General features: G+C 40.6%; 1 protein-coding gene and 3 non-coding genes across 4 annotated transcripts; all 4 read right to left on the reverse strand.

The window, feature by feature from the left end:
- Positions 1-230: 230 nt before the first annotated feature.
- EIF4A2 (eukaryotic translation initiation factor 4A2) lies at positions 231-7,625 on the reverse strand. The gene is made up of 11 exons (XM_062603129.1): positions 7,466-7,625; positions 6,272-6,317; positions 6,048-6,180; positions 5,654-5,793; positions 4,296-4,464; positions 3,987-4,096; positions 3,720-3,863; positions 3,177-3,314; positions 2,801-2,890; positions 2,484-2,563; positions 231-1,034 (listed from the first exon to the last, which is right to left on the reverse strand). The coding sequence occupies exons 1-11, from the start codon at positions 7,492-7,494 to the stop codon at positions 890-892; spliced, it is 1,224 nt and encodes a 407-aa protein (XP_062459113.1). The 5' UTR covers positions 7,495-7,625; the 3' UTR covers positions 231-889.
- Positions 2,967-3,093, reverse strand: LOC134155884 (small nucleolar RNA SNORA63). Its single transcript, XR_009961760.1, has one exon. It is a non-coding gene; the product is annotated as a small nucleolar RNA SNORA63 (small nucleolar RNA).
- LOC134155881 (small nucleolar RNA SNORA81) lies at positions 3,494-3,672 on the reverse strand. Its single transcript, XR_009961757.1, has one exon. It is a non-coding gene; the product is annotated as a small nucleolar RNA SNORA81 (small nucleolar RNA).
- On the reverse strand, positions 5,873-5,942 carry LOC134155883 (small nucleolar RNA SNORD2). Its single transcript, XR_009961759.1, has one exon. It is a non-coding gene; the product is annotated as a small nucleolar RNA SNORD2 (small nucleolar RNA).
- Positions 7,626-20,529: the final 12,904 nt, after the last annotated feature.

Below are 20,529 nucleotides of genomic sequence, written 5' to 3' on the forward strand. Positions count from 1 at the left end.
CAGCTCAGGGAGGTGGACAGGCATCCGTAACACTGTCACACAGAAACAGCCTCTAGCACTTCAAGATCACCATCTTCTACTGTCCCTGACAGAAGAACTGTGCAGAGCCAGGCCTGCTGAACCCCAGCAGCAACTGTCACTTACACCTTCCATGCCAGACTGAGCCTGATCACACAGCCATAGCACCTTCCCAGTGAGAGATGCCCCCGAAGAATCAAATATTTACAATGTAAGTGAATATAGAAGTATTTTATTGAACATTCAAACTTCATTAAGACATGTGCAATATGGCAAATTTTACTGGGTTTAACCCTAACTAAGACAATAGTATGACTGCTTGCTTGCTGGGGCTTAGCAACAGGGTCCAAATCACACTTACAACTAATTAAATACTTTATTGAATAAATACATACGAAACAAAAATGCATTTTAATGCTCTTATAAAAGTTTAGATTTTGAAAGGCCTTTCCAATTCAATCTGAAGTGTAAGTACATATAATAAAGGAAGGTAGGCTAGTTTAACATAATTGGCTGACTTTATACAGCACTTATATCTTTTAGTCCATAAGTAAATTATTAAATGATAAAGAACATCTAATACAACCACTTCTATGGAACTAGGAAATAAATTTCTAATAAAGAAAAAATTTACAGACCCCATGACTTTCCACCCAACCCCAACAGTCTAACCCTAAAGTGGATAAAGCCAATGGCTTTCCCCACAAGAGCTCACGACAAGAAGTCGCTTCTCTTATCAAAATTCTGTATTTCTGATCCGTAATGAGCATTGAGACAAGATTCAATATATCCCCAAAGAAAGAAGCACAATGCACGTTGTGAATCGCCTATTCAGCAACAGCGAGCACTGCAAACCACCTCATCCCAGGGATTAAATGAGATCAGCCACATTCATCGGCATCTCCTCCACTGTAGTATTGTAGAAAGTCTCAATGTCTCGCAGGATCCTCTTGTCCTCTTCAGTGACAAAATTTATAGCCACACCTTTTCTGCCAAAACGACCACCACGACCAATTCTGCACAAAAACAGAATGCGTTTACACAGATATTAATTAATCCACTGCAAATGTTTGCAAGATCCACTCATCATTAACTGCTGGTGCTCTGGTATCTGCCACTGGCCAGTTTATGCTGTATTTACAGGACCAGCTGCTACCAAAGTCCTATCTGGTCAGAAAAAAGCAGTACAAAAATAGCGCCTATCCTATGGAGAGCAGCAGAGCAGACAAGGTTACTCATTTGCCTGCAAACTAAGAATTTAATGGCTGGTATTGTGGGATCAAGTCCTGACTGCACCTTTCCCCCCTCTTCAGCCAATACATCTGTACCTGCATACCCTTCGTCCAAAGGAGCTCTTGTTCACAAACCAGACTGTTCTCATATTTATTCGATTACAGCCAGTAACAAGGACAGCACACTCAACTTGAGAATTTTAATTAAACGTAACTATCTGCAGTGGGGAAACATAGGGTTTCTGCTTTTTGTTTAACAGAAAGCCAAGCCCAATATTGCTTAAAAGCCCAAGTTGGTCCCTTGCACACATCAGTGCAGTTACACCATCAGTTCTACCTTCCTGCAGACTGCACAGTAAGTACCTTGTCCAAGAGCTAAATATACAAAACTGACTCACAAAGCTTAGTGAATAATTGTGACAAAAAAAAATACCAACTCGCTCTTTATGCAAACTATGACGATAACGAATCCACCTCCTAAATGACATCAATACCCTCTGAGCACCGTCTTGTGTCATCAGCTGCTGCTATCAACTTCTGTATTTTTTATATCAAGTAAAAAATTACAGTTAACTTAGGGTCAGTCACTAGAAGCAGTTAACTAAACTTAGGCCAACAAAACTCAAATTGCTATTAGAAGACACACCGCAGAGGAAAGAATCCTGCTGTTTAAGAGGAACCACAAAAAGCACAGAAGGCACTAAGAGCCTGAACACAGCTGGGCCTCCAAAAAATGGAGGCAGTTCTTTAACTGCTAGTTTGCTAACAGTATTAAGGTTTGGTCACCGAGCAGCAGCAGCAACTGAAGATTAGCTAGGACCTGTACACATGGAGCTACACTGCTGTCAAAATATTATGTCAGTAAATGGGCATTGTAATCCTACTCCATGACCTATGTGACAAAAGGTAGTTCAGTGGCTGGCAATTTCCTCGGATCTCAGCTATCACTGAATCCATCACATATCTAAATTTTCCCACTGCTTTGCCTTATTGTCCAGAAGTCCTGCTCTTTCCTCTGCTCAGAATCAAAGCTGTGCAAGTCAGGGCTTTTTAAAGCTGAAGCACCACTGGTATTGTTTCCTGCTAGCTTTTTAGCAGTTACTGTACAAATGGATGCATGACACCCCGTTACTGGCAATGACTACAGACAGAAACAGGTGAGGTTTGGTGCCAATTCTGCAGAGGACATGACACTCAGCATTGCACACCAAGTAGAGGACAGAGGCAACTAACCTGTGAATGTAGTTTTCACGATTGGTTGGCAGGTCATAGTTTATAACCAATGACACTTGCTGCACATCAATGCCACGAGCCTGAAAAGCAATACAGAGTCAGTCACTCAAGTCACAGGCTATTGGTGAAGTTACTTATCCCATGCTTTTGTTGGCCACATGGTTAGTGATGAACTACAACTGTGTAGCCCATAGTGGAGCGTAGTCTTTACTCTTCCAAGAAGCTCCAAGTAGTTCAGGCTACAAGAACCTTCACCAAATTATGAAGCTTTTGGCACCAGCTTTAAACAAATGTCTTGAGTGGAAGAGAATACTCACCAGCAAGTCAGTGGTGATCAGGACACGGCTGGATCCTGATCTGAACTCTCTCATGATAACATCCCGCTCCTTCTGGTCCATGTCGCCATGCTGTAGAATTAAAAAAAACCTGTAAATACTACAATTCCAATACTCCAGATGGGGACAGCCCTCCAAAACTAAAGTGATGTATGAAACCCAGCGTCCCCACCTGCCGTGGGAACAAAGCAGGTAGGGATAGAAGGAAACATTTTTCTTTAAGCAGGGGGAACGATAATACAGCACTGCACAGCTATATCATAACTTTCCTGCTTTTGACTCACATACAGCTCATTATGATTTGGTTTTCAGTACATGCACACCACCTCAGAAGTTACGTGGAAGCATCAATCCTTACCAGAGCTGAGACGGTGAAGTCCCGGGCATGCATTTTCTCAGTAAGCCAGTCTACTTTTCTCCTTGTATTCAGGAAAATAACAGCCTGTGTAATGGTCAGTGTCTCATACAAATCACACAGAGTATCAAGCTTCCACTCCTGTACAGAACAGAGAGGGTCAGGAACTGCATCGTGCCACTGACAGTTCAGGCGTAACAAGAATCCCAAACAAAGGCTAAAAATCAAAAGCCATAACCAATTATCCATGCCCTAGTGCAGAGTTATATACCATAAAACCTGAGAAGTTGGAATAACACACTAATCAAGGCTTCTGCATCAACTGTTGCACCAAATCTTAAGACACAGGACAGCGGACATTAAGAAAGAGGTCCACCCTAGTCGTTTTTGATCCAGTGCAGTTCTTCTTCTTCTTGCATGAACTCTGCTAGCATTACTACAGAAACCAAAGCTCACCCTTGGTTTCTGTAATTTTAGCACAGTGCTATAACAAGAAGGTGAGAGAATTTAACTCTTCCAAGCAAAGCAAGTACAACTGATACCAACCTCTCTTTCAACATTAATGTAGAATTGCTTGATACCCTCCAGAGTCAGCTCTTCCTTCTTCACCAAAATACGTATGGGATCTCTCATGAACTTTTTGGTCACTTCCAACACATCCATTGGCATTGTAGCCGACAGCAACACAACCTACAATGTATTACTTTGTGTTAGCCCATTCTTACGGATACCAGTTTTTAGACAATTCTGTGATTTTCAGCTAGACTTTAAATCTGCATCTATCAATTTAAGCACGCAGGTGGGTTTTTTTACCTGGATGTTTGTGCTTAGTTTTTGGAAGATTTCATAAATTTGATCCTTAAATCCACGGCTCAACATTTCATCAGCTTCATCCAGAACAAACATTTTGATCCATTTAGGTGCTATTAAAGGAAAAAAAAAAAACCACAAGAGTATCTCTTTAAGTTTCAGAAACACACTACTTCTATTAACACCTCTCCTTTAGGACTAAACTTTCCAGTACAACTCTATAATGACAACAAATGTATTGTTTAAGCTCCTACTTGGTGTGAAATTTATACTGAAATTTATTATCAAAAGCAAAATTAAATTCATACTTACAAAGGTAGCGTCTGTTTAACATATCAAACACACGCCCTGGAGTCCCAACCACAATGTGCGGAGCCTCAGCCTGGAGCTTTTGCATTTCATTGCGGACATTTGTACCACCAATACAAGCATGGCATGTTGCTCCCATGTAGTCACCAAGAGCCAGAATTACCTTTTGAATCTAAAAGTAAAGCCCTTCTGTTAGCAGCAGATCCTAGTACATTGAAGACTAAGCCCTGTTACCATTGGTGCTTGCAGACTTTGGAAGCCAAGAGAGCAAACAAGGACAATGTGTCTCTTATGTTCAGAACAGAGAGCTGCTAATAATGGTTTTGCCCAACTGTTTATTACTGAAGTTGTTTACTAGAAAGCTGAAGTCAGAGGCATACTTAAATATTTGTCCTCACTAGTTGCACTAGCTAAAGAAGTTACTATAATACATCTGTTGGCAGTAGTTAAAAAGCAGGGACTCTGCTTTTTAACAGTTGGAAACTTGAAAAGTTGAAACAGTTAAGGTCTGCATATTAAGCACTTACAGAAAGATCATGAAAACAGCATGTAAGTGCGTTGCTATATGCCAGGCTTCAAACATGTCTAACCTCACCCGTCCTCACAGTAGAACTAAGGCTGAACATTCTGATCACAGGTTCTTGTTCCACAGATCTGCCTTATAGGAAAAAAAAAAAAAAAATCTTTCCTGTCTCATTTACTGTGTTTAGCTTTACCTTCACAAATCTTCACAACAGCACTGGCATCTCAATATATTCTGGTTGAAGACAGTAGGAAGTTTATATAATCCACTTTCTATTCTATTTGGGCTCTGTTCAGTGTTTCATCTTAAGACCCCACATTACTGATACATGTTAATCCTGAAATTTAAATATCCTGTAAGCTTTTGTTAAACATTCCCACTTAGTTAAACAGAATACCGAGCCTTGAAGGTGAAGCAGACATGCAATAACAGCATCAGGAAAACATCACAAAAATACAGAAGTGACCACATGCACACCGCAGTTTTCATGTTGCACAACTGTACGCAAATTCAAGTTAACTTCAAAAAAGTATGCTTTGTTTTAATCAAGAGTTTTGGATTTTTTCTGCTGAAGGTGCCCCCTCAGAAGTATACACAGCACTGCAGCTGGCTCCTACATCCCTGCCCCAGCACACCCTCCACATGCACCTACTCGTTTTTTGAGCAGGCAGAGAACTTGTGGGACAGAAGCCAGTTTATATCCTCCATGACTCAACACAGAAAGGGTTCTGAATGGATATTACCTACAGCCCCTTAAGTAGTCCATTTGTCTCACAGTTGTGAAACCTGAAACCTATGCAACAGACAAGCAGTTTTTTTATAACTACACTATCAATACCTGTTGAGCCAGTTCTCTGGTAGGGGCCAATACTAGTGCTTGGGTCTCCTTGAGATCAATCTCCAACTGCTGCAGGATGGAAATAGCAAATGTGGCTGTCTTGCCAGTACCTGACTGAGCTTGAGCAATCACATCATACCCTAAAAAAAGTAGGATACACGTTTACTGCTCCCACACAGGTCATTCATGTTTTCCAGTTTATTTTATCCCCTTTGAAATAAGTGATCAGTATTAAGAGTTCTCTCCATTTCAGGTCAGTCCCGAAAGATGGTGTACCATCATATCACTTTTTTAGTAAGGATTAAAAATAGGAATTGCACCATAATTCACCCATGCATGTATTTTACATTTTCCCAATTAAGGAATGCTGGTAATAAATCCATCACCCACATACCTTTGATGCATGGAATAATAGCTCTCTGCTGAATAGCTGATGGCTTCTCAAAACCATAAGCATAAATGCCCCTCAGAAGGGATTCTTTTAAATTCATATCATCAAAATTGTCAACAATCTCATTCCAATTGCTCTGTAATACAGGAAGAAATACAAAATATTAAATCCAACACTGATCTTTGTCAGTGATTCTAAATTCTCAAAGTCGGTTCTCATGTGCTTACCTCAATGACACCATCGGGGTCCATTCCCTCTGGGCCGCCATGGTCTCTGTCACCAAACAGAACAAGCTGTTAATACAGTAACAACTAACACGCAGAAGCAAGTCGACATCTTGGCTGCCAAAAGCCATATCTGAAACCTGTGAGATATTATAGCAGGTGCTCTGGTATTTTGCCAGTGGCTGAACTCCTACCCTCTCCCCACTGGATCAGGTGCCACTACCCAAGTCCTCAGCTCTCAACGTGACAGAACCCTTCTTGCCACAGGGGGGCTCACGGCAACACTCAGACTTAAGAAAAACCTACCAGAAAAATATGGCTCAACCCCAGGTTAACAGACTTGACTTAAAATCCCAACCCAAACACCTAGCGGGCAAGACAACGACCGCATACACCAGCCTACAGCGCCCCCCTCAAGAAGGCATCCTTGTAGGGCGGGGCCGTGCACGCTAGGCCCGCAGTTGTGCCACGGAAAGGTGCAATGGCTGCCGCTGCGCACTCTTAAGCCAGCTTAGCCGCAGCGCCTGCTGTGAAGGAAGGGGGGTGGCGGGAGAAGGGGGGCGGGCTCCCGGCTCCGCTGCGGCTCCCCCCGCCCCGCCCTAACCAACTCTCGCGAGAGCTCCACCCCTGGGATTGCGCAAATTGGACACTGCGCGCAGGCGGCGGAAGGCGCCGGTCGGCCGCCCGGGGTGCCGCGCCCTCCCCCCTCCCCGAGAAAATGGTCTCGCCCTCAACCAGGGCCGCAAACGTGGGGCGAACCAACGGCAGGCGGGGGAGAGGGGTTTAAGAACAAAATTCCTCAACAAGGCCCTCAAACATTTTAGTTACCACGTAGCTCAGTATGCGCAAATAAATTAAAAATAGCTTTTTTCTTTTTTATTTTTTCCAGGGGTGAGGATTGTTAAGAAAAATCAGCAATGAAAAAGCAAACCCCGAAGAATAGAACTTAAACCCTCGCCGAAACGCGAGTAATGAAAGAAACGCGACCGAAAAGTCTAGAAGCAGGAGAATCTGGGGCACAAAAGCTGTATAACCGCAGCGCCGAGCCGACCTCAAGAGCTCTCGCCTCGAACGCGCAGGCACCCCACCCCCCGGGAACATACTCTCTCTTCTTTTCCTCTCCCCGGCCGCCTCCGCTAAACCCACCGAGCTCCTTCACGAGGAAGGGGCCCAAGGCCTTTGCACGCCGCGCCATACCTGCTATAATCCGCGGAGCCGCCTGACATGTTCCGATCACCAGCTCTGTCCACAACTGAAAAGGAAAGCCCTCCGCCGCGCCCGCTTTATATACCCGCCGTGCTGCCGGACTCGTTTTCTTTTGCTCTGCGCATGGATATAAACCTCACGCCACAGGGAAAAATACATAAATCCCCCCCAATTAAGCCCCCTTCCGAAGACATACCACTCACTACACTGTTTGAGATACTCTGAAGGAGGTTCCTGAGCCGTTCGAGGCCACGAGGTCAAAGGAACATAGAGCTACTTTTTTTTTCCTCAGAGCGCGGAAGGATATTGCACCACTGACTGCGTGACAGTACCCAGCTCCTTCCTCTCGCTCTGCCCCCCCCCGCCCCCCCCCCCTCCGTTCCCGCGCACGGGGTTTACTGCTCCTGCCCCTGCTGCAGCACGGGGGAGGGGGAGTGCGGCGGGGCGGGAATGGAAGAGGAGGGGGCGCGGGAGACCCGGGCCTTGCAGGGGAGGCAGCGGGACTGAAGTTTGACGGAGTGGGCATTGAAGCAGCTGTGGGTGCGGATGGAGCGACTCTGTCATGTCTGCGTTTCCCCCGCTATGTCGGTTATTTTTAAAGCCCCGCTGCCTGGAGTCGGGATGGCAGAGGCGAGCAAGGGGAGGGCAGGCCTGGCGCTTGGGCCGCGGAGTTCGCCCTTCCCCTCCCACCCCGAAATGGCTCCTTCCTCCCTGCCAGGCAAAACAACCTGAATTCTCCCTCCTCGCTTTGTGGTGAGGGGCAGGAAGGGGCTGAGTCTGGGCTAGTTAGCGAGGGGGCAGCGGATCAGTGAGGTGAGAGGTAAAAATGGTGGCGCCTAAGGGCTCCACGCTCGGCCCCATGCCCGCGCAGGGACTGGGCGGATATGTGTGGAAACCGGCACCGCGGTGATCAGGCCGGCAGGGCCAGCGCTCCGCCCGCCTGCGGCTGAGGCGGCAGCGAGCTGAAGCGTACCCTACTGTCGCCGGTGTGTTAAAGCGGGATGTTTTCTGTAGGGAGTGAAGGCGTATTTGGAGAGTATTTGCAGGAGGCAGGAGGGGGGGTCCTCTGCGCGCTGCTGAAAACGCGGTGCTGTGATATGCCGCAGTTCACAGTATAGCCATATCCGCGAAAAACAGCCTGTCGAGGCTAACGCAAAGGTTAGTGCTGTCCAAAATAAAGCAGTAAGGAAAATTGAATGATCGGTGATCGTTGCTTTCATGCTGTTGTAGAAAAAATACTGATCTTTTTAATGCTCGGGTTTTACAATAATCTGTTCATCAATATTTCTTGTCTAGGCAAATATTATAAATTATAAGCAATAATTTGTGACAACTGTAATGGGTTCATGGGTGTCACTTCTCAAACTTGTTTCCATAGTGATTATGTATGGAGAAATGGAGGCAGTGCTTGAAAAACTCAGCCCTTTACTTGTCTAGAATATTGTAAATTGTCTAGAACCGTCTAGAATATCCATAAAGGGTATCTCTGAAAGACTTAATGTACATCAGCTCTTCCTATGGTAGCACCTGCTGGGGTAATATGATCTGTAACAATATTGCAACACTTATCAATATCCTAGATAAATGATGTAAATGCAGTTCCTCTGTCAACCCATCCTAATCCTCTCAGGTTTTATCCACCCATGCTGTGTAGAAAATACTGAAGATGCTTCTTGTATTTGCAATTTAGACAGTCAAGCAACAATAACCAGAGGCCTTTTCAAATGAATGCTAGCAGTTTGTGTGGACCATTAAACCTCTGGTTGTAAAAGGAAACAGGATGGTCTGAAGAAGGAGCATGACCGCAGGTTTGTTCATGAGCACGTTTGTGTTTTTTTAAGCTGGCACACTTAGATTTCCCATTAAAAATTACTTTGGGTCTAAAGAGAAGAAATAATATTACTGAATATTTGTTTTAATTAAGGGCCTTGAACATTTATTAATAAAGCTGTGGAATATGTATACTTCTTATGATTGGGTCTTAGTATATTTGCAAACCTGAGTGGAAAAGATTTCTTATCACGGGAATTTCAGGAAGGCAAGCCATCATTTTCCACAGATTTTTAATGTCTTTTTAAAAAGCATTTGTCATCTCAGAAACAAGCATCTAATTTATCTTTCTTGCAAAGAAATTAATGTCATTTCTGATACCTGTGTATCCAGATCACTTTGAAGGTTTGGTTTTGACAAAAGTTTTTAACTAACAAGGCTTTCCTAGCTTCCTGTAAGTATAGGAGAAACTGCTCCCATTGCTCTAATTTGCTGCAAATCTTGCTTCACTTAATCAAACTTCATCCCTTAAAAAAAAAAAATCAAAAAATACACAACAAAAACAAACAACCAAACACAACAAAGCAAAACCAAACAAAACCAAAACAGAACCCTTCAACCCCCTCAAAATCCCTTAGAATTTTTTTTTTTTTTTGCCATTAGCTTTAATCAAGGGACAATTTTTTAATGGATTTTTATGATAACAAGGAGCTTCTCGGGCAGATGCCAAGATTTTTTATGCAGACATTAGGCAACTATGAAGGCAAACAGCACTATGTGCCCTACAGAGTTCCTGACCACTGGCCACTCCTCCTTGAGGAGCTTGAAACTTCCATGTCTCTGAGGATTTTGGTCATCTGTGATTTACCTGATGATAATATATAAAGAAAAGACTGTGACCATATTGGTATCTCCTGCCACATGGTCATGGTAGAGTTTGACAAATCTGATTAGTTGGCCATGTTCATTATTTTAATCCACTGCTATGGAATCAGACAGTCCTCAACCAGGTGGCCTCTTGTCAGATGCTCTCAGGTTGCCTTATGTTTTGTATGACTGGAACTGCGAAATTATGTTTTAAGAAACAAATCATGGGTTTCATATGGATGTTCCACATCAAGGGAGAAAAGGAAAGGCATCTGGTGGTTCCTCCAGTGAAAATCATTGCCTTGTTCCACCAAATGAAAAGAGGAAAGAAATTTTGTTTCATTACCTTCTATAAGCAAAGGTTTGGAAACACTGAATCAGTCCTCTTTTATTTTTGTGAAACAAAGTAGCATAAATACAGGACTGTTGTCCTAGCGGTGACGCTAACTGTACTACAGGAAAAAAAAATTGACATTTTGTGCTCTTTAAAACACTGTGTATCTGAACACAGTGTTTGAGAGATAGCTTTTCAGCGATAGTAGGACAAAAAGCCATTTCATTGGTGAGCTAGTATCTAATTTGTGTATTTTTAGACTGGCAGTAGCCAAGCTGTGTTTCTGTTCTGAATATGAAGCATCACAGTGGGAGGTAACAAAAGGTCAGATTTTGTCACTAACAAAAATCTTGGGTTGACACTGGGATTTACAGGCCCCTGGCTTTAAATCTTACTAAGCTTTCTGGAGCAGTCTCAACTGAAAACTTGCTCCTCAAGGACCACGTTCGTGCTATCATCAGGTAGAAGAGATACCAAAAAGATACTAGTATGTCTGTGCTACTAAAGATAGGATCCACACTTTTATGTGCACGTAATATACTTCAGTAGATGTCTCCCCAAAAGACAACCCTAGTGACTCATGAGCTCTTTAGTGAGAGTGAACATAATTATATATTTATTAACAGGGGGTAGCAGATGGACTAGCTGGTTTAGCAGCTGGGTTTCCAGTCATTATTCATGCAGATTGAAGTAAAGAGTGATGTATCTAAAGAAAGCAGTAGGAGCTGACACCTCCTGAAACTGAGCCTCATTTGAACATTCCCTGCTCATCAATTTTCTGGCAAAGATGATGACACAGTTTGCATTAGGAGATCTCAGAAATCTCCTTTTAGAAATCTCATACCATGATTTGAATTTCCTGTGAAACTGTCAGGTACTTCACGGGAAACCTGGAAGATCCCAAGTTTCTCTTCTGCATTTGCAAGTCTGATGCTAGAGTACCTACTGTATATTATTTGTTTGTCACTACTAACAGGGCAAAGAAAGTAATTGTAAACAGACAGAGTTTACTCACAGTAGGTCACTTTAAGGATCGAGATGATTTGTTAGAGTGTTGTTAGCAAGAAGTAGTATTTTTCAGTTCATCACTCCCAAAGGATCTTGCCTAAACAAATGTATGCTTCCTCAGATGTAGGAGTAGATAGGAAAGATTTTGGAAAATCTTTAGGGGAGAGAGAAAGCAAAAATCCAGGGGTCCCATGCTTGTTATTTAAATGGAGTCACAGGGTTTCATTAATGTTATTTTATGCCTTTTTTTTTTTTTTTTTGGTCATTTCACTGAAATTATAATCTAAACAAACAAAATAGTAAGAATTTAGAAGATGCAGTGTTTTCAATGCACCGAGAAAGCTCACTTCGTATTCCTTAGTATCATGGTGCAATTGGAAATCCACATTATGTTGACTTAAGGACATTAAGCTACTAGGCTTGTTTTGTCATCCTTTTCTACAGCTATTTTATAACTTTGTTATGCTCTGATAGATATTTTTACCCTTTGTAACTAATCAAACTTGTGTTGGAAAATCTCAGTGATGTCTTTGTTGAATGAATTGTAAGTGCATACAGACACAGAGTTTCCTCTCCCAGTTAAAGTTTTCTCTCACTGAATACTTGTGCACTAGACCAACAAGGAGCGTTTTCAAAAATGATTTAGGAGCCAAGCACTATAGAAAGCCAGTGGGACTTAAGCTGCTTTACTTAATTTAATTATCCCACATGTTAAGTCTTTTGAGATACTCAGACTGGCACAGAAGACACAGGGTGGATAGGATCTTTTGCTGACCAGCTGACTCACTTGTCTGAAATGTATGCATGGTGGTTTGTGGCTTGTGATCCCTAATTGCTTTGAGCACAAGTCTCCAAGGAGTGTTCCTGCTGAAGTTTTGCATAGTTTTGTATCTTAGCTCAAGTTCTCTCCTTTCAAGTAAGATTCTTTTTTTTTTATGATATTCATTTGTTAATCTATTTAAGATTAATCTACTTGCTTAAAAAAAAAAACCACCAAACAGCAAAGTTGGGAGAATTCCATATTTATGGTTACTCAGCCATTAATTCATCTCCTCTTAGAGTCTAGGGTTTTAATTCAGGGTTGTTGTGACATTAGTGCCTTCAGAGTTCTGAAGTTATTATTCTGGAATCATGAAGTTTTCTATGAATTTAAGCAAGATGGTTTGGTTTTTATACAGTGGGAAAGTTCTTGTAACCTGCTGCTGAGAGGAAGTGGCAGAAATGTTCTGGGGCCTCAGAGGAACATGGTATTCTCAACCCTGTCTCAAAGGTTCAAAAATCTAAAGAACTAAGGGAAGTTAGGTACTTATTTTTATAATAGGTACATATGGTTTCATCCTGTGGCCTTTGGACTTGTGACATGGTGGTCTTGTAATTTTAGTAACTCTTCTGGTAATAAGAAGAACATTGTCACAATAAAATCCCAAACCAAATACTTGAAATGGAAATATACTTTTCTTTCAGTGATTTTCTTAGTCATTCACTCCTCTCCATGCTATAAAACTCAATAGTTGTAGTTTTAGGTCTCAAATGTTCTCCTTGATTGAGTGATTGGATTCTTTCTTGCAGTTTTTAAGGCTTGTAGTCAGGCCCAAGACATGGAGTCAACTTAGCTCTATTCTCTGTTTTGTTACAGACTCCCAGTGTGACTGCAGACATATAGCACTAAAATTGAGCAAATGACATTTATTAGAGACTCACCATTGCCTTTTATTGGAATGAGAGCTCTTTCTGCACTCCAGTTTTCTTCTCTGTAAAACGGGGGTATTTGCGTCAGAGGTTATGTGTGGTCAAAAGCTTGAAAAACATGGAGATCATTAATGGTAGGAGGCTTAAGAGTCTTTGATAGAAGTTTCATGTGTACTTTCATGGTAGAGTTTGATCCTTCATTACAAAAGTAAAGAAAGCTTGAGAGATTAATCAGGTGTCAGCTGCTGATGACATCCTGGCGGAGCACTGTGGTTACATTCATTTTTTAAGTCAATTGGAAGACTTCAGTGCTACCATGAAATAGTACGTGTTGTATATTGCTGTTTAACAGTCTGCAAAGAGCATTTTTTCCAGTTTGGAGAGAAAGGTAAATATAAGCTTATGCATTCTTTTGAGGAAAACATGTTTCCTTCTCATACCGGTTAATTGTCTATGTAAAGTTATTTGTGCTGATGGTTAATCAATTTAGAATCCACTGACAAAGCTTGAGCTTTTTTATTGCTGAGCTGACTTCAATTGTTTAATTTTTGAAACAGCCACTACAGGCAGACCTATTCTCTGAATTTAATTTTGAGCACCTTTCTTCATTGATAAAAAATTTGAATGTTATGTTGCTAGTAGGAGGAACTAATGCGTGTGAACCAAGCCCAAAATGAAAACACCACCAAGGCCAAGCAGTTCATTGATTTTACAGGAGTATATTCACAGGGCCAGAGTCTGTGGTAAAAAAATAACAGTCTCTAATGTGTGGTGTAGATATGCTTACCATGATAGATGCGTTATGTCCTGACTGATGAGACCAAGTCATACAACTCTGTTCTTCCCCATGCAAACTGCACTTTTAGACACCAGTGCAAGCACTCAGTGCTTTTCAGAGTATGCATACAGTGCTGTGAGTTCTGAGGCCCCGTTTCAGATTAGAAACAACAAAATGCTTACGCTGTATCAACTGATACAGCATTGCACAGACAGCTTTGGCATGAGTGTCTTACAGGCCTTTATTGTCAGAATATTTAAAATATGTTGTTACCTGAAGAGCAAGAGTAAGATATCATAAAAATTACTTCACTGTTCTTTAACAGAAGCTCCTTCTGTCCATATCCAGCCTTGTGTGTTAAATAAAGTCTCTTCCTCCTTCTCTGGCAGAGCATTTTAACCTCCAAAACAGTATTTTGCAGTTTATAGAGCTCATTACAACATGTAAATGTTAGCAGTAAAGAGAAATACTTTGTCATTAATAAAATGAGCTGTGTGGTACAAAGTAGTGTCTCAAGGGAAATCTTAATTTCTACAAACTGCAAGTTTTCTACTGAGCTTTACTTTTTGAAAGAAAAGAGACCATTCATTTCTGCAGATAGCTCAGATTCCCTGAGGTTTGTTTCTGTCACTGATACAGGCTTAATATGAAACTAGCGACAACTAGTTTCAGTTTTGTGCCCTTGTTTCACCTGCCTCTAAAATGGAAATTACAGTCTCCCCTCTTTGAAGCATCTCTTAGATTATAAACTGTTTAAGGCTGGGACTGATTGCATGGTGTGCTACTCTTCAGCCTACAAAGCAGCCAGTACTGAGTGTTGAAGCTGAGGTTCTACCTGGGTTAAAGTTTAAAAAAATTCATCAAGATAAACATTGCAACTTGTTTAATCATATGGGTTTTTTTTTTGTTTATTAATCCTTACGAGATTTTTTGGGATGAAAAATATAACAAGGCTTTTCTCTTTAGATGTTATAGACACTTGTTATTGTCATGACTGGGTCAGGAGTATGTGCCTAAGAATCTTAAGCTGCCAATGGGCTGCTAAGAAACTGTCTTGTAGCTGTTCTGTTCTGCTATTTGGGGTTTAGATTGGATATAAGGAGGAAATTCTTTCCTGTTAGGGTGGTGAGGCACTGGAATAGGTTGCCCAGGGAGGTTCTGAATGCTCCATCCCTGGCAGTGTTCAAGACCAGGTTGGACGAGGCCTTGGGTGGTATGGTTTAGTGTGAGGTGTCCCTGCCCATGGCAGCAGGGTTGGAACTAGATGGTCTTAAGGTCCTTTCCAACCCTAACTATTCTATGATTCTATGGTTTCTTTTTAGTGTTGTAAATCCTCTGCAAGACAGTCCTTAGTCCCAATTGTTAGCGCTTTATCCCAGAATGCTATTATATATTATTTTGTGTGCTAATATACTACACTACCAAATGAGACAAAAATAAATATGTAAGTTGCAGGATAGTTGGGAATTAATTCTTTTCATCTCTGGTTACCTCCAGGAACAGCTACCCACATTTTCCTGAGGTCCAATGGCACAAAGAAGTGTGGACATGCACTGATACAAGCACAGACAGGATACAGGTAATCGCATTTTAGCCAGGAGTAAGTGTGGCATTCCTTGTGCTAATCTAGGGCATGCACTTTAACATGCCATGTCACAGCAATTGGCAGTGGCCAGAAACCTTTGTTCTTTACACAGCAGGAGACAGAAATGAGAGTTCATGCTGGATTTCAGAATATATTGATTCATTTATTTCATGCATGTATTGAAATGTATTATAATTTACTGGCATTTTTTTTTCAATAAAGAACAAATATATGCCTCTATTCAACGCAGTTTTATCTTGTGCTAGGTACTTTAAAAGCTTCTGGTCATAATTGTTTCTGAGTCTTAAGGAGTGGTTTATTTGCCATCATTTTCAACATTTATTTGTAACTCATTCTTCTAATTAATTTAAAAGTAGCAAAGTCAGGAAAATGCTAATTGATAAGCAGGCAGATACTACAGTACTCGGTAACAATCCAGATACCGATATTTTTATTTTGCTTGTCTTTTGTCCTCTGTAGTTTGTATTACCATTTTAAAATATATTTTGATATACACTTTTCTATGGGTTATGAGACTACAAGATCTTGTATGACTTTTTTCCTTTTATTTCAGGAGGAATATAACAAACAAACCACTGATTTAATCTATATGTCAATAACAAAGAGTCAAACAATGGCAAGATGCTTAGAGTTTTAGGACTTCATTTGGATGTTATACTTTGTGTATCTTAAGCTCAAACTTTTTTTTTTTTCTTTTTTCCACATTTCTGTCCATGGAAGCTGAGTTACCACAAGTATGATTTTCAGTTTATTACCCAAAAGGAGTTCTCTGATTTCCTTTACTGTTCATTTACATTGCAAACATTCAGCTCTTCTGGGAATACAAGTTTGTACCCCCAGGAACACACTGGAATTGTGTTTGTTAATTTACATCACGGTAAGAATTGTCTTTGCTGATTTACTGTGTATCTTTATGCAGAAGGAAAGAGAGAGGAGTGAGAACCATAAAGGACTGCTGCCTTAGAGCTGCTGTTGCCATAGAGCTGCTAACGAGGAAAAAAACTGCAGCATGGATTTCTTCTGCTCTTGAAGGTAAGATGAGGGCACAGCAACGACTGTAGGAGGGGGAGGGGAGGCAGAGGGAGGGAGAAGAGGAAGAAAGTCTGCGTCCTTGCTGTCTAAAAAAGGAAATTCAGTGTCAGTGTTCATGAGCAGAACTACTGGTGCAGAAGAGCAAAGCTATCTCAGTTGTTTAGAGCAGCAAGAATGATGAGCAAGCAAGCGCACTCCCTTGCTTTCAGGAGGAAATACTGCAAAGAAAGCAGGGAGGAGTGACTTTATCGTTTAGAAAATACTGCTGCTTCCAGATAGCTGCTTATAGGTACCACTTTGGCATTAATATTGTTACCCTGGGTAAAGACAGCTGTGAAAAAATTCAGTAGGTAGATAAGCAAGAAGAAAAAGTGGCAGTAAAAAATTCAGCATAATCTGCAGCTGATCAATTCTGTCTGTATTAAAATGTGTCCATGTTAAATTGTGTGATACTCGCATTTTGATATTACTTCACCATCTGATTGCTGTATTATTGTGTGTGTTTGGGTAGAACAGCCCTTCCCTACAATTTCTTTATTTTTTGCACTTTATGACCATTTATCAAATGGTGTTAGACTATTTCTCCTGGAATCTTTGAAGACTGGGTCAGAGTAAATTTCTTATATAGCAGCTTGTTAGTTGGATCGAGAATCAGCAGTTCAGGGTGTAAATAAATAAAAGCATATTAAGGAGTCAGAATTTTTCTTAGCATTACAGTTTCTCGCTGTGGAATTGCTATTCTTTGAGATTATAGCACTTAACTCATACGTGCCATTTCCCAATTATGGGGAATCTCACCATGTGAGGTATATTGATAATTGTTGCCATTTCAAAGGTACGTCATAAAGAATTTGATGTGTAAAGTGTGTTCTTACTAGTGAGACTTATTTTGTGATTCAGACTGAGTCAGACCCATTGGCTGCAGTTTTTTTTCAGCAGTCTTCAGAACCATTCTTTTTATTTATGAAAGTCCCCAGTACAGGCAGTGGTTGATGACATCCGTTAAGATTTGCATGGGTCCCTTGAGCCAGCACACATGATGGTCAAACTTAATCCATGACTGAAACCCTTGCAATACAAGTGGTTGTGATTTAGTTCAATGTCAGCAAGGGGTTTATTCATCTGCTCCAAACAATTGTTAGCATCCTGCTGGAGTGAATGATCGTGCTAGGACTGAGTTCCACAAAACATTAGGCACTACATTTCAGAATAGATTACTGAATTTCTGGATGAAACCCATTTAGATTCTTCAGAGATCTAAGGGGATTATTCAAATAAATATGTCTGTATAATAAACACCTTTTTATAGAGTAAACTGCTCAAGAAGGAATGGATGGTCCCTATGCAGACTAAAATTTAGTTGCTTTAGATAAAGATTTAGTGGAAGGCTAGTGTTAGATCCATTTAATGTAGCTCTTCATTGACAAAAACAGGTAGCCAGAAACACAATATAGCTAATTGACAGGTTATTGTTTTGCAAATAGTATGTATATTCACTGGTTCCAGTTGATGGTGGCTAATATTTAGAGTGGAAAAGAGAAGAGCTACAGCAGCACTAATATGGAAATGTCTTGGTTGATTAATTGTGTCCAGTGTGTGAAGTGAAGCACAGATGCATAACCTTCATGTTGACACTATTCCTATGCTACACTGTCAGGTACAATCAACAGATCTACCAACTCTAGAGAAAGTTTCAGAGGCATCTCTTATGATAAAAGAGACATGTTTTATGATAAAAAAGTAACTTATTTGGAAGCTAAACAAAGTAGAAGAGTTGTTTATAAATCTACTCATCTGTCCATAAATTTGTGCTGAACTCTGAAGAAAGAGGCAATCTTACAGTTTATGCTTGTTTTTCCTGCTTCTTCCATCTAGTTTGTATTGCGGGAATGGTCAAGAGAGTAAGGAAGTAAGGCAAAACATTATCCAGAGCACTGTAATATCTTCATTTGTGCCAGGAATAAAGCTGTTAAGCCACTAGTGCTGTTGTGGTTGATGGCAGGACCTGCACTGGTTCCCCAGACTTTCCAAAATATAAGAGGGTGTACTGATGGGTGATACTGCCTGTAATTACCTTTTTCTGCTTGTAAGGAGGTGTTGCACTGCTCAGTGTCCATCTCAGTCACTTCCAAGTAACATCAGTTTTCTACACCATAGGCTTTTTCTGAGTGCTCTAAGGCCTGATTTTTAGAAATGCTGAATACCTGCAATGCTGTTTAAAGTTAATGGGAGCACAGGCTTCTCAGCATAATTGAAAATCAGGCCTCAGCACTCAAAGAAGAGATTTTAGTTTAACAGTCACAAGACTGCTTAAATGATTGTCTGAATTCTAAATACTTTATGGAACTGATTTGTTTGTTTTGCAAAACATATTGCCCATATTTTCTTGATTCCAGGGAAGCTGAGCTATGACCCATTATATCCCTTGATTTTTATTAATTTTGTTAGCATTATGACTCTTTTACTTAATACACAGCTAGTAGAACAGCTGGCACATATGAATGAAGAGAATTCAGCTATAATAGATTTAATTCTCTGTGATGCTTTATGGCATTAATCTTTTTTCTATTGAATTGAATGGCAATGAATTCTGCTGTCATGCTTAAGGGTTAGAATAAAAAATTAAAACAACGTTCCTTTATTGTTTATATTTCTTTCCATGCATCTGGTGGATTTTTCAATGTACTGAACTATAGTGTCTTGGGCATGTAAGTCATTCTTTAAATGTGCTATAGCTCCCCCTGTTTTGTTGGTGAGCATTATGTTCACCCCTTGAAATCAACAATTGTCCATTCTTGTCCCCAGCTGTTCGAGTTTTTTATAGTAATCTAACTTTCAGTTAAAAATTAATTTTCCCTTGATAAAAGGTCAGGGCTTCTTGTTTTTTGTTTACATAGTTATCTTTTCATTTCCGGTGGAAGATGGAGAGTCATCCACTGAATTCATACAGTGACTTCTCATAAAAGATATTTTGGGTTCAAGCTCTTCAGTTTTACAACAAATATACTTCTTTGGTATGACTCTGTATTGTGTGGGGAATTCTGGTTCTCTGTGACTCACTTTGAGTTAAAATAGCAAGGGACTGTTGTGTGAAAAGGGACTTTGCTGTGTGAAACCAGTAGTTTAATGCCTGATCTTCAACCCACAGACCAGCACTATCAGTATTCATGGCAGAAGAGTAAAGAATCACTAACAGGTTTATAATCGCTATTACTTCATACTGCTAGGAGTTACTCCTTTGGAACTTACATTCAGGTTTTCATCAAGCAGCAGATTGAAAACAGTTCAGTAACAGCAGTAACACTAGCATTCATTGTAGCAAGATGCCTTACCCAATTAGGAAAGCTTTCACTCTTTCCTCCTTAAAGCAGCCTTCTTATTTTAGAATGCTGTAGAACCACTGCATTATTAATTATACCAATTTAACTTTGCTTAAAGCTTTACTAAAACTGTGGAAGCTGAATTATACTAATTGTAGCCATGTAAACACAGCAGAATTAGCAGTCAAGTGTGAGTAGCTAGTCACAGAATTGAAAATACCTATCCCCGCTGTTTTTTTGTTTGGTTGTTTTTTGTTGTTGTTGCTTTGTTTGGTTTTTTTTTGTGTGTGTGTGTGGTTTTTTTTTTTTTTTTTTGTATCTGAGGAATTTGTACACTGAATTTGGTACAGCTCTGTCTATATGACAATGGGCAGGCAGGGTTGTCATTTCTAATTCTCTAGGCAATTAGACCCATTTTATCCTCAGGTCTGATATTTCTAAATTGGGAGTATTAGCTTGCTGGCTGAGAGACCTGAGAAAACAAGGGAAGAAATTGTTTCTTACATCAGATCAAATGCCAATGTTCTCCACATTTTCTGTTGTCAGGTGCTTGCACATCTCTCTCCCTTGGCTAGTTACACTGTGTGAACACATTACAGGATGGTTGGATTTGCCAAGTATGATTAAAAGGTCATATCTGAACTATAGCAA

This window comes from Pezoporus occidentalis, unplaced genomic scaffold (genome assembly GCF_034315485.1).
Source record: "Pezoporus occidentalis ecotype Australia unplaced genomic scaffold, CSIRO_AGI_Poc_V1 ctg8, whole genome shotgun sequence".
In the NCBI taxonomy this organism is placed as follows: Eukaryota; Metazoa; Chordata; class Aves; order Psittaciformes; family Psittacidae; genus Pezoporus; species Pezoporus occidentalis.

What these genes read in the sequence shown, in the direction of transcription:
- EIF4A2 (XM_062603129.1), bottom strand. Translation starts at nt 7,494, where the DNA reads ATGTCAGGCGGCTCCGCGGATTATAGCAG. An exon ending in ACCCCGATGGTGTCATTGAG is followed by an intron (nt 6,181 to 6,271) that starts GTAAGCACATGA and finishes CCTGTATTACAG; the next exon opens with AGCAATTGGAATGAGATTGT. An exon ending in TATTATTCCATGCATCAAAG is followed by an intron (nt 5,794 to 6,047) that starts GTATGTGGGTGA and finishes TACTTTTTTTAG; the next exon opens with GGTATGATGTGATTGCTCAA.